The sequence below is a fragment of the Hyalella azteca genome, unplaced genomic scaffold (genome assembly GCF_000764305.2).
Source record: "Hyalella azteca isolate HAZT.00-mixed unplaced genomic scaffold, Hazt_2.0.2 contig2960, whole genome shotgun sequence".
NCBI classification, from domain to species: domain Eukaryota; kingdom Metazoa; phylum Arthropoda; class Malacostraca; order Amphipoda; family Hyalellidae; genus Hyalella; species Hyalella azteca.
In genome coordinates this window covers 86,910-101,450 of record NW_025933217.1, presented here as the reverse complement: position 1 = coordinate 101,450, position 14,541 = coordinate 86,910, and the positions used below count along the sequence as shown (strand labels likewise).

The 14,541-nt window shown below is 39.5% G+C and overlaps 1 protein-coding gene across 1 annotated transcript in view; it reads right to left on the bottom strand.

Annotated features, from left to right (window-relative positions):
- Positions 1-1,498: 1,498 nt before the first annotated feature.
- LOC108681426 (mucin-5AC) overlaps positions 1,499-14,541 on the bottom strand; it is a gene marked incomplete in the record, with an annotated part of 40,712 nt that continues 27,669 nt past the window's right edge. Inside the window, 10 exon segments of the mRNA XM_018170452.2 lie at positions 1,499-3,185; positions 6,195-6,426; positions 7,691-8,659; positions 8,783-8,914; positions 9,229-9,478; positions 10,856-10,969; positions 11,499-11,563; positions 12,533-12,696; positions 13,733-13,858; positions 14,191-14,376. Of these exon segments, the coding sequence (XP_018025941.1) occupies positions 1,848-3,185; positions 6,195-6,426; positions 7,691-8,659; positions 8,783-8,914; positions 9,229-9,478; positions 10,856-10,969; positions 11,499-11,563; positions 12,533-12,696; positions 13,733-13,858; positions 14,191-14,376 (3,576 nt within the window).

Below are 14,541 nucleotides of genomic sequence, written 5' to 3'. Positions count from 1 at the left end.
AACGTCGTGCTCGCTTACCATTCACGCACCATGGACACGTCTTGCCCACGGAATGTACATGCCATGTACACATCATACAGACACACCTCTTGTACACGTGGTGCCTCAGCAATAGTGCCTGAGATAACGTGTCCATGTGTGCACTCAATCCATAACGTGTCCATGTGTGCACTCAATCCATAACGTGTCCATGTGTGCACTCAATCCATAACGTGTCCATGTGTGCACTCAAATGCATGGCACTTGTAACACGCCCACAATTTTAAGTTCGTGATATACTACGGCCTCAGATATTCTAACCGGCGGATGTGTCTTTTATCACTGTTGAATTTTCACTACTGACTATGTCTGTTGGCATTCCTGCTTGAAGTTTATTGCACCATTTTTTTTAAATTATCAATCTTCAACTCCTCATCTATAATTCTTGTTCTTTGAATTGAACTATATGTAATGTTCAATCTTAAATTAGTATTTCAGCATCTTGCATTTATACGACATTCATTTCAGGTTTCCATTGGCACTGGATTTAAATTTTGTTTATGAACTTCACCTAACCATAGATCCAAGATTTTAACAAGTACTCATATTCTCGCAATTTTATTAATTAAATAAAATAAATTTCAGTCATTTAAAAAATTAAATTTCAGTCATTTAAAAAATTAAATTTCAGTCATTTAAAAATATCAAGAACAAAGTTAACAAAATTTTTGATATACGCGAAATGCGCCGAAATTCTAAAATTTCAGTGAGAAAAAATGGTTTTCATTGCGAATCCCATCATAAAATTCGATATCTTAAAGCAACCTTCATAATTTATGAAGAGTTTAAAGTCCATAAATGTTAAAGTGCAACTTTATAAGAAACAATTACATGATAATTGGGCCCACTTCATTCGAAATGAAGCACTTTAGTTTCTTCATTATGGATCAAAAGTAATATCATTACGCGCGTCTAAAAATATTCGAATTTACTGCCAGCCAATGCGGCCAACAATTAAGAGATTGTTTGTAGAGAGCTTCACAAGAGCGAACAATTATTGGCGCTGTTTCAAGTGTGCGTTAATTGATTATATTATATGGGATACCGTATCTATTTTGATTAAATGAGTATCTTCATGCCACAACCGCATATACAAGTTTAGAATCTGGGATATAATCTGTGCCTCTTTAGTTCTCTTTCTGGGATATTACTACGTAAACGTAATAGATGAGATAAGAGATATTTTTCTTGTATTGAAATTTAAAAGTATCCGAGATTCTAAGACTACGAACATAAATTGAGTATCTGCGTTCGATATCTACATTAGGTGCAGTAGTTGGGCATCTAGGATATCGATGTCATCCTTCGCATCAAATTGCCTGCACTCCTAAAGAAGTTTCAATAATTTCAAAGTGGCTTACAAAAAATAACGCTCGTTTGCATTTACATCTCCAGCCACCAATTAATTTTTACACGAGAGTCGAGCAAAAAGAATATCAAAAGAGAGAGCAAACTAAAATTAGTATACAATATATATTACATGCGATGATGTATCATACAAAGATATGTTTACGATTAGAACTGCACAAAATTAAAATCACTTTTCGGAAAACACATTTCGGTCCTCGCCCAATGCTGGAAGTGTAGTATCGACCATTTCTATTTCAACCTCACATAAACAAGACTTTTATTTAATTTTTCCTAACAAATCTCATTTCCGTCCCCTTTTACAATAAATAACAAGAAAGGGACTATTCCACATTCTGAAAATTACACCTGAAATTTTCAGCAATATAATGAAGTTATAATTGAAAAATTACTTTAGAATAATCTTATTATGGAGGTTACTTTGGGAGTAATGATGAACGTTAAATAATAGGTGCTTTACAATCGACCGCTTCGGCCCAATTACACATTCCACCTACTGGATCGAAAACGAGCTGTTGGGGACAGGTATATACCCATCCGCGGACGGCGCCCCGTACGGTCTTAGAACACGAAATGAATTTCTTACACGAGTCAGGATGAGCGAAGTACCCAGTGTCATAACACCTCACTTCGCCGTCCTTCAGAAGTAATGCCTTTTCTGTGAGGTCTGCCAGCTCTCCAAGGGTTCCGTCGAGGGCCCCGGCAGTGTCGTCGTCGAAGAAGTAGTCGTACTCGTAGTCTGCAATGCGCGATGAAGGTCTTTGGGTCGAGCTTCGAGGTTTGGGTCTGCCACCTCTCCTTGGAGGAGGTCTGCTAGTGGACGTTGTTGTGGTAGAAGGTTGACGAGTTTGTGGAGGTCCCCGATCTACTGGTTTTGAAGAGGCAGTTGAATCAAAGTCTTTCACTTCAACGGGAGTATCCCCAACCAGAAGTTCTTTTTCAATGGTTTCAGGAGCAGTTGTGGTTCTCACTCTGGGAGTCTCGGTTCTTGCGGGATTTGCGGTTCGGACCACTTCGGTTGTCCTACGTTGCGTTCTCTCAGTAGTTACTCGAGTTGGTGCAGGAGTTTCTGGCTGGCTCGTCACCACAGCCTCTTCGGTAGAAGGAGTAAAGAAATCTTCGAATCTGAATGGTGCTTCAGTTCTCGATGGAGATCCTTGACGCTTAAGTTCTCCTTCAGAAACAATAGAACTTTCTGTACTTCTAGAAAATTGATCGTCAGCTGCTCTGACTTCCGAACCCACCGAAATTGTATCAGGAATAAATTCTTCGTTTTCTACTCTTTCACTTTTTAGCACAATTTCTTCGTCAACCAATGAAGATTCAATACTCGGTAAAGAGGCCTTCTCTTTTTCATCAACCACTTTTTCCTCTTCTAATGTTTCTAAATCAGGAGCTGATGAAAGAACTATGGGAGAAGCACTTGTCGGTCCGAATAAGGCCGCGAAAAGGTCATTGGGAGTAACAGGTTTGTCGGCCTCCGTGGCATCATCGAACCCATCAGCAGACGTGGTTTCTGCAACAGCCTCTGTGGTTTCATCGCGCCCTCCGAACTTGATCTGCTGTACTGGTCGTGTCCTGACCCTGGTAGAAGTGAGTGGTCGTGATGGGCGCGTCCTGGGAGGCTCAGGTGAAGCTGATGCAGGAGTTACAGGAGTTGGTGTCAGACGGAAACGTGTGGATGAAGCAGGTCGGTTCGCCAAACGGTCGTCTGGTCGAGACGAGGTTGGACGATTTGAGGGGCGGAAAGCTGAACGCCTCGTCGTGACTTCTATGTCCTGCTGGATACATACACAGATTCATCATATGGTGAAATCTTAGATTTATATAATTTGCTTTGGTAACAATATTGTTGGAAGTTTTAATAGGTACTCTGAAATGCTTCTCCAAAAAGAAACGGAATTAAATTAATGCTTAATTAACATGAAATTTATCTCGAGCATTGAGTTATTTCTATATAATCTACGCCAATGATTTCAATGCCTCGCAAAACCGCGTAAATTTACGTATGGATTTCATCATTTAATTTCTTAAATATGCTGAATCCAATCAAAATATTAAGCTGCTTTCGAGATCTGAAGCTCACTTTTTGGGGGAAACGCAATGTTTAAAAATAATATTCTATGCTGATATTCCATACTCGATCAGGCATCATTATCAGGCAGAATAAAAATGATAACCAACAGTGACTGGAATGAACAAACTGGATAATGCGTCACTTGGTGAAAAACTGATATATTATCAATTTTTCTCTTTTGCTTTAGAATACATCGTTCAAGATGATATTCTCGTCGCTCGAAGTAAAAAGTTTCCATCTCAACTCCGGCAATTGTCGCCACTCATGCAATCCACTGCCAATGAATAGTTCTAAAATGGGACAAAGAATAAGAAAATAATAAAATTCAGGAGATTATGCGCAGTTATCAATGATATACGATGTAAAAATATAATCACACGTAGCATCACCTCAGTCAAGTATCATGTGATGATACGAAGTATCGTCACCTCATCATGTCTTGCGAACAGAAAAATTTTAGTTGTCGATATTTGACATCAACTTTCTCAATATAATCTACTTTTTATATTATATTTATTACATTTTCATCCTAATCTTTTAAATTTATTTTACAATTTCATGGGAGATGGCTAATGAATTTAGAATATTGTTACAATTTTCAAATACCTGATCGAGGCCCGAATTTCAAATAAAGCTATAGGTTTGTTTTAAAACCAATTATCCTCAGGAACAGGAAGAACTTGCACATGAATTTTCATTCTCTTGAGCTCGTACAATAAATGTAATGCCCAGAAAAGTGAACCATACTGAATAACAGCAACATACATGACCCAATATAACATGCGGGGGTAATGTAAATGTACATGATTCATTCAAAGCATGCGGGACAAGATATATATGCCTGATTCATTCAAAACATGCAAGGTAATATCAATATACACAACCGAGTCCAAGAACTTATGACTTATGGAAGCCTTTCAATAAAATGCGTAACCACTACTAATATCAGTTGGCAACCACTTCAGTCAATAGGCGACTTCGAATATAAAAAGTCAGCTGATATTATAAAGTCGGAGCTAAAATTAATACCAATTAATTAGCATTGATTAATAATTAATAATAATAAGTAATTGGTATAATTTAATTAAAACAACCAGAATAAGTAGGTAACTTATAGTAAAAGTATTCAAGCACTAGTAAAAGTAGCCAGCTCTTAATGTCAGCAGGTACACATCTTACCAAGTCAGCAAGCAAAAGTCCATGTGTGTAAGTCAGTCAGTTCCTATAGTTACAGTAGGTAACTACTAGTGTCAGTAGAGTCGTAAGTAGTAGTGCACTGGTAGCTACCTTCTTCCCTGCCCCTCCATTCTCTTGCCATTTCACTTCCTGCGAAACAAATTCTTTAAACCCTCGCAAACGGCATTTTCGGTTTACTTTAATCTATTATCGTTCTTCTTTTTTTGAATTATCAAATATCTTTGAGTTTTATGAGTAGAATTATTATTTTCTTATTGCTTTATTGCATGTTACTTATATCGTCATCTGCATTTTTTTAATATCACTGATTATGAGATCAAAGTGGTTTGAGATGAGTAGATTGCATACTTCAATTTCCCTCTTACGTAAGCGGCAGGATTGAATGTCCAACAATAAGATGACCAGTTGTGATAAAACTGTCAGCGAAAATTTTGAGAATGCAACAACTATCTATTATTTTAAATACTAACATTTTTAACAATAATTTCGTATACATGCACTCTAAAACTGAGAACGACTATTCAGAAATTTACGACTTCTTATGTAAAATAAGTTTGCACCAGTTTCTGCTAGAAGTAAAACTCAGAAAATGTGGAGCCTACAGTCAAAATCACTGGGAAGGATATTTGTGAATTTAGAAATTCATTTTTTACAGTATTGAATTTAATCATGTTAATTTTGTTTCAATCGCCACCAGAGGCATGCAATTCTCTACAAAACAAGACAACCCAGCTAATTTAGTGGAGGTAATTTAGAGCTGGGAAACCGTGCATATGATACAAGTTTTTGAATCTGATGCAAAAATAAGTTCAGAACAAGCACTGCAATTCAATTATCGGTAATAAATTCTAATAGTTACTGTACAAATTCGTCGCTAGCCTTACATGTCCCAAACTATAGAACCCCACGCTAAGTGCAAGTAATGTGGGTAAACCACAACCTCTACATGTCCAGTCAAAAACTCTATTTGCAGCGCCAGTATAACATGGTTAATTTCGGTCTAAACACTGTGCAAAGATTCTACGCTTGATGTGTCCTGAACTATGTTTCGTGCGTTAAGTTTTTAAAGAAGGGATTAAAGTTAGGGATAAAGTTAGAGTTTCAACTTATTGCAATCCAATGCCCACTGCTATATCCCTGAACATGCTCAACCGTGCGTAAATTCCAGTTGAATATTTTCTTTTTATTTTTTACTCAGTTTACAGAAACAAAACTGGGTGAGAATAGTTTGTAGTTTCAAAGAGTGACATGAATTCTGTCGTCATAAAAATATTATGGATAAATTCTGGTGGATCACGCCCAACAATTATCATTTTTTAATGAGGACATTTGACTGTTTTCAGTGGGGAAATGATAAGTGTTGAGATTAATTATTAATAGAGAGAGTATTATCAACTTTTATTTTGCAAACCATTGACTTGTAGATTATTTTATAGAGATAATTGTGTAGTATGAGCATGATTATTGAATTTAATCAAAAACTAATAACAAAAGCTCTAACTTGACTACTAACCGACGCTGGTGTGAACCGTGAACGGTTCCCAGGCGTGAACCGCGAAGTGGGCTGTCTAGCGGGGGTAATTGGGTTGTTGGTACCAGAAGATGGTTGTCCAGTGGGTCGAGGAGGTAGCCTTGCTACCCGCCTGGTAGTGGGCTCGCTCGTGGTGGTTGTGGTGGTTGTGGTGGTAGCGGCGGTGGTAGAGCTTGAAGGAGATGTTACTTCAAATGCCTCCTCTTCATCAACCCTGCGCAAACGCGTTCGATGAAAATTTCCATTTGTATCGTATAAAATACTTCAGTTAATTGCTGAATTTTAAAGGTACGCTTCGGAGAACACAATGAGCTATAAAATATGCATATACAATATACAATCAAATAAAAAAATGGATAGTATTCAAATATATAATGCGCGGCAATGGCGTTCCAATACGTACGAAAATTTATACTGCATGACGGGAAAAAGGCTATTGTTAGAAGAGCAAATTAATTATTGTAAGCGAGAAGAACGTGCAGCTATCAATGGCATGCAAGCGAGCACAAAATCGATTTAATTACACTGAAGTCAATCTTCTCTACGAATTTAATGATCGCTACGTCATTTAATATTTCTTAGTGCAGACAATCACAAATCTTTGCCAACATTTGAGTTCGCATCGTAAATAAACTGTAACCGTGCATGAAATATTACCAGACACTAAATTAATGGTGCAGTTCACCTACCATGAGGCAGAGAATTTCAATATCTGTACAATGACACTAACATACATTGTTCAACGTTATTACGTAGCACCTAATATAAGAAGTTCATGATTAGAGCAGTTGAGAGATGTGTCGTAATACTCTGTTTTCTATTCGATGTATTTGTATCGTCCAACAAGGTAATAAATATAATAAGGCAAAAGTAGAGAAATCCCAAAATTAAATAGCCAACTTTTTCCCAAAAAATTCTGCACCAGTTGCCCATGTTAACTGAGAGGCGATAGAAAAATGAGAAAAAGTAGACAATAAAGTCAATACCACCTGTGTTATCGGTAGAACTTGTACAATCACATTAAAAGGAGGCTGATTTTTGAAAAAAAATATAAACTAAACGCAAAGAAATATTTGATATCCGTTTACACTTTAATTAGATGTTCGGTAGCGATGTCAGACGAGGTGTAACGTTCTAAATTCCGAAGTACCACTCATGCTCCTCTAAGACTACGAGTAGAATCAGATGATGGGGTTTTCAAATGGGATTCCATCTTCGAACATCCATCTATCGATCACAAACCATCTATCAGACAGATTACTATAAGTTAACAAACTATGGTTAATAAGCTTCATTTAGAGCCGCTTTCACTATAAACCCTTATTATGAGTTTCTGTAGCCGGCTTTGAATTGGAAGATACTTTAATGTTGAAGTCAAATTCACAGATTGAATCGATTTCTGGTAATAGATGAAAGAAATAAGCAGGTAAATGGAAGAAATTATTATTCGCTTCGAGAAAACGGCTTCATGCCAGTACCTCGCGGAGTCCACAGCAGGTTCATGGACTTCGGAATCTGGCGAGGCCGTCGCAGACTCTGCCACGGCAGGGAAACCTGCAAGTAGGTTCAGTGTGGTTCTTTGCGTTGTTGGGTCAGCAGGTTCACCAAGATTCTCTTCGACCGGTTCGTCAATACTCAGCTCAGTTGTTATAACTTCCGACTGCTTACCATCAGTCTCTGCTGGATTGGCCAACTGCTCATCTGGTTGTGCAGGGGACAATTCTTTGCCTTCTGAAATTGGGGAGTTCAATACGCTTGGCGTTAACTCCTCTTCTGGAGGTAGTTCATCGTAGTAGTATTCATATTCATACAATTCACCATCAAGTAAAGTTTCTTCTGTCGGGTCACCAAGGACCGCTGTTCTACTAGAAGACCGCGAACGCTCTCTTGACAAAGGAACGGTTTGTGGTTTCTGTCTTTGTTTTTTTCTGGGATCCAAATTCAAACGGTGGATAACGCTCGGAGTTACTGGTTGCAACAATGCATCTGGAACCACAATTCTGGCAGGTCTTGGAGTGGTGGTTGTGGTGGTTGTAGTTTCAGTTGCAGTTTCAATTCTAGCTGGTCTCTGCCTAAAAGAGCTGGAATCAACACTAAGCAAGTTAGATGCCTGCTCAGTGGTAACATCGGGGGACGGGGTAGAGGGTCGGGATCTACGAATAGTTACGTACTGTAAATCTGATTGTGATGGTGAATCATGACTGCCTGGGGCTTGGTTTCCTGCTGTAGGTTCAGTTGTGGAGGGTCGTTGACGTGCAATGGTCACGTAATTGAGTCGAGATGAAGGTGTCACGCTACCATCAGGATAGTCTGCATCTCCTTGCAGGGGAGCCTCGGTCGAGGGTCGATCCCGTTGAATGTTCGTGTATACTGGTGGTCGACGAGCATTGCTGCCCCCTGAACCTGCAGGATCTTCAACTTCTGCGTCAACTGGAGCCACTTGGGATCTTTTGGACAAATCAATAGATTAAATTAATTAGCATTTGCTAGGAAAATCTTGAAAATAATAATTCGAAAAGTTTCATTAAATTAACAATGAAAATTTTTAAAAGCTTCCCTAACACCTCTACCTGTCTCTCGAGATGCTCTGGTACTGCGGCCGGCTGCGAGATTTAGCTCTAGTATCGTCCGCTACGCTATTTTCAGCTGCGCCTTCTGACGCCGTGAGGGCGAACTGAGGACCACCAGAATTACGCACCGGCCTGCAAATTATCAGTGTAGCTTTTTACATGCCATACATACGTCAATATCTGCGAAGCAATGCTCAAAAAGTCAGCAATAAAAAATACAACAAGAAATGCAAGTTAACTGAGTTCAACTGTTCTTTAACATATAAATAATATATGGCTACAACAGCAGGCAATATAACAGGAGTGCTTCAGGAGAGCAATTTGCAGACTTGCATTCTATCATCAGGTCAAATGTGCAGAGACTAGGTCATCACTGCAATATTTCCCCAGTTAATTATTTCATTATAATTCCATCGTGTTCTCAAATTATGAACTCAATTACTCACTTTGCAGTCGTCGTGGTTGTTGTTGTAGTCACTCTAGCAGAACCGCCAGCATTAGTTGCAGCAGGGGCATCGACATAGTCTTGGTCATCATATTCATAATAGTAGTCGTAATCGAAAGCTGGGAAAGGAGTGGTTGTGGGGATGGTAGGAGTTGCTGATGTATCTCCAGCACCACCGCGCTTCTTCTTCTCATCACACCGCGCTCTCTCTGGGTGTTCGCATCCGTCCACAGTTTTGCTGAACACCAGGCCTGTGTGCATAAAGGGTTATAAAGCTCAGCAGTACTAGCAGTAAGCTCAACAGTACATTAGACTTCCACCGGTTCGATATGGTTCTAGGCATTTAAAATCTGAACATATATTTTTCATATCATATCTCTATCATATCATATATTCTTGAAAGCGTTCATACTCAGAGCGTCAACGATGTAATTAGATAGGCTGTTACACATATCAGTGGCTCGAAGAGAGAAGAAATGTTGTCTCGTGGATGTGTTGCAACGCAGTTTTTTTTTTGTTTCTAGCCGTGGCCCCTAGTGTTGGTTCTTGTTTCAAATTCTAGTATCGTTCCTTGCCTTTCAAGCCTGGAATTATCTTTGTTGCACGTCTTTGAACACTCTCTAATAGTTTTTTTTATTTTTAAGTTTTGGTGACCACACGGCGTTTCCAAACCTAGTCTCGGGTGCACGACAGCGACAAACAACTGCTTCATCGCTTCTGCATCTAAGTACTAGTAAGAGCGTCTGATCAGTCCAAGTTGATTGGATTTATTAGCTTGCGTTTCAACATTCTTAGAAAATTTCAGCTCCCTGTCGACATAAAGTCCCAAATCTTTTTCCACACTAGACTTTTCAATCATTACTCTCTCGTTGCAACCATGTCTTCTCACACTGTAATCTTGTTGTTCGTTGTTCTCCCCGAGGCGAAGTACTTTACACTTGTCAGCATTAAACCGTAGTTGCCACGTATCAGCCCAGTTGACTAAACAGTCTAGATCATCTTGGAATTGCGCTTTATTTGACGCATCCTGCACTGCATTATAAACTTTTGTGCCGTCGGCATACATGGAGCACACGCTGGACACTACTTCTGGCAAATCGTTTATAAAAGCAACGAACAAAATGGGTCCAAGAACGCTTCCTTGTGGCACGTCACTGCGCACTGATGCCCAGTCTGATACGGTTCCGTTAATACTGACACGTTGTCTTCTGCCTACTGGAAAATCTCTGATCCATTGGAGTACGTTTCCTAAATTCCCAAAGACACTTTACGCGATAGCCGCTTATGCGGAACACTGTCAAATGCTTTGGCAAAATCGAGGTTCAATGCATCCACTGGCTCCCTTTCGTGCAGCAGGCGAGTCCAATCGTTCAACGTAGACAATAAGTTAGTGGTGCAGGATCTACCGGCAATAAAGCCAAGTTGACAGTCTGCTTAGAGACGGTGAACAGTCAAGTGATCGAAAATCCTATCCCTCACCTCACAACAGATTCCATTACCTTACAAACAGCACTTGTCAGACTGACAGGGCGAGGTAGGAGAATATGAATGCATAATTGAAGGGAATTTCAGTATCTGATTGGCATATTATGAGGATAATAATGCATAACAGACAATAAATGTAGTACCTGAGGGACAGGTGAAGGCATGAGCCGTCAAATCGCCGCCGCTGGCGAGGCACCAGTAGTACTGGTGGCAGTTGTCGGGGTTTGGGTGGAAGCCTTCTCTCTTGCATGTAAAACCTGACATCGCAAATTGCATTATTTAATTATCATTGCATTAAATTAAATTGCATTATCATTGCATTATTTTTCTTGACTAATTAATGCTATATGATGCGGGTGGTTCTTGGAATATTATATTAAACTACGTGCATCATTTCCATACGTGTAGTATAGGAATCGTGTATTTCATGTGTTACATTTTTTTAATTCATTATTTGCGAACTTTGAGGATTTATCTTCAATCAGAAGAAGTGCGTTTTGCCTGAAACATCGGTAACAACAATCTCCCTGAAATACTTTATATACGCAGAAAGTTTTCGATGTCGAGCAGCAATGACAACTTTAATTTAGCGCCAACCAGGTAAATTCAAACATAATATGCGAATAATACTTTTTATGAAAATTTTCAATTTATTGAAAATAAATGCAACTATTTTGAAAAAAAAAACAAAGGGTCTGAACGATTTCGAAATTTTTTAAGGGTTTTCACATCAAGACGAAAATTTTTAATAGTATAGGAGAATAATTTCTTATGTCCGTTACTCACTGGGCACTGGGCTGGGGGTGGTCGGGGGCGCGGGGGTCGAGAAAAGGTCTGAAGTCCACTTAGACCTGAGGAAAAAATCATGTGCGATAAAAACACAAAACCATCGGGAACGATGCGAAATTTTTTATTATCATTATTATGACATTGGAAATTATAGAAATTTGACTCGCCCACTTAGAAGTAAATTGGTCTTTGAACTGATAGACCTTGGGTAGCCCAATACATTAATATATGTGTTTTATACCAGTTGTAGAGCTGTCGTGCGACTGAGTTGAACGATTTTACTAACCTCAAATTGATAAGAAATGTTAAGTATTCAATACAACCTCCAACTTTATTTTGTACATGTTATTCATGTTTTCCATGTCTTTATTCAATTATGTTTTTAGTTCTGGCATTTAGCTCTTCCAACATAAATTCCAAAACAAGTGAATGAAACGAACATTATTTCCAAGTAGATCATTAGAATTAATGCAAATACCGTAAAACAGAAAAGTTTATAATCGTTTGCTCGTCGCAGCTTGTGTCATCAATAGCATAAATGTCATAAGATTTTGGCATAGCGTGCATAGAACTCGTTGTAGCCCTCAGAGCAAGTAACCTCCATTAAATTATACATTCGTTATCCAACATTTTCACTAAACTATCCTCCAACGTAATGATCGTGATGTAAAAATCATAATGTAAGGATTATAATGCAAAAATCGTAAGATAATGATTTTAAATAATGATCTTATTGTAATCATCGTAATGTAATGATCGTAATGTAATGGTCGTAATGTAATGATCGTACTGTAATGATCGTAATGTAATGATCTTATTGTAATTATCGTAATGCAATGATCTGATTGTAATGATCGTATTGTAATTATCGTAACGTAATTATCGCGATCTGATGATCTTATTATAATGATCTTATTGTAATGATCTTATTGTAATGACCTGATTGTAATGATCGTAATGTAATGATCTTATTGTAATGATCTTATTGTAATGATCATAATGTAATGACCGTCACCATATCCCATCATTACCCAGCATCGAGCGCGTTAAGCTGCGTATGAGCGTCGCTGAGCAGCGCCGCCTTGCCAGTCTCGACGAGCAGGTAGGGGCGGCCGCTGCACACCCCGTGGAAGTCGTCCGTGTCCAGACTCCAGAACATGATGCCCCCCAGCCCGTTGTCGCGTACGTACGCTGCCTGCGGTATATATTGTAAATTATTGGTCATTAATTGTGATAATTTGAATATCGTGGTCCAGCACATACTAATATACCTCGACTGCGGCATGAATAGGGTATGTATCGAAAGTTATACGTTATTGATCTTGATAATTTTAAAATCGAGGTCCGGCAAATTCACTGCCTGCGGGAATGCATCGTAAATTATGTGTTATTGTTGGTGATAATTTTTATATCGTGGCCCCGTAACGTACCCCACCTGCACCATATGGACGGCGTCAATGGTAAATTATATGTCATTGATTGTGATAATTTCGAAGTCGTTGCCCGTATATAACCCGTCTGCGACATATGGAAGGCATGTATCGTATATTATATGTTTTCGATCGTGACAATTTTGATATCGGTGTTCCACACGTATGCCACCTGTGGGAATTTATCGTAAATTGTACGTAATTGCTCGTTATGATTTTAATAACGAAGTCAAACACGTACACGCACGGCCTGCGGAAATTTATCGTAAATTATACGTTATTGATAGTGATTATTTTAATATCAAGGACCTGCACTTATCTCAACCTGCCTGTGTGAATATGTGCTATAAATACCGTGAATTGCACGTCGTTCATTGAAATAATTTGATACTCAGATATTTTATTTTTGAGTTATTAATTGAGCGCAATGAAAATATATTGTTAGAATTATCATTTTTTCGTATATGCTGGCTCCCAGAAAAGATGTAAGATCCTTCTTCTTGGTTTTGATCACATCAAACTCAGTAGCTTGCTAGCCATTCTTTCTAAACTAACCAATAGTTGAGAGTACATCAGAAATCAAATAATTTCTAATATACATAAAAATAAGTCGGAATATCGTTACACATCGCAAACACCTTACAGAAAAGGAATTTTCATCTACGGCTGATGTTGCTGATAATTACACTAATTATATTAATCTCTTTACATATTCCAAACAGCTAACAGAAAACCATTCATCATCTTTCATCATTATTAACGACTGATCTGGCTACTAATTTTGGCGAGGGAAGAACCCACCTTGGTAGCCACGATGCCCTCGTCGTCATAGCCCACCCACTGGTCGTCCTTGTGGGCGAACGGGCCCATCGAGCGAGGGAAGGGCTTCTGGGCGGCCCACCCGCCCACTGACATCGCCTCGCACACCTGCGAGGTGGGGCAGGTTATGTGATTAGGAGGTTAATTAAAAAAAGTAATAAATCAAATGAACAGCAATAAATGCATCGCGAAATTCTATCCTCATTCGAAAATAGTGCACTCGGCGTGGGGATCACGAGTCACCTTGTAGAAGGCCATACCTCACAGAAGGCCATACCTCATAGAAGGCCATACCTCATAGAAGGCTATAGAAGGCCATACCTCATAGAAGACCATACCTCATAGAAGACCATACCTCATAGAAGGCCATACCTCATAGAAGACCATACCTCATAGAAGGCCATACCTCATAGAAGGCCATACCTCATAGAAGGCCATACCTCGTAGAAGGCCATGAAGCCGTCCTCGCTGGTGTAGTTGCCGGCGGTGCCCGGCCCCAGAGCGGCGGAGCCGTAGTCGCTGAAGGCTGCGTCGGCGAGGGTGAAGGAGCGCCCGTACGTCGGGATCCCCACCACGAGCTTCAGGCGGTCCGCCCCCAACTGTAGGTAGTACTTCACCGTCCAGTCCTGGGGGGGATTATCTTAGTGACTCACCACCCTCACTCATCACTCTCACTCACTACCCTCACTCACCACCCTCACTCACCACCCTCACTCACCACCCTCACTCACCACCCTCACTCACCACCCTCACTCACCACCCTCACTCACCACCCTCACTCACCACCCTCA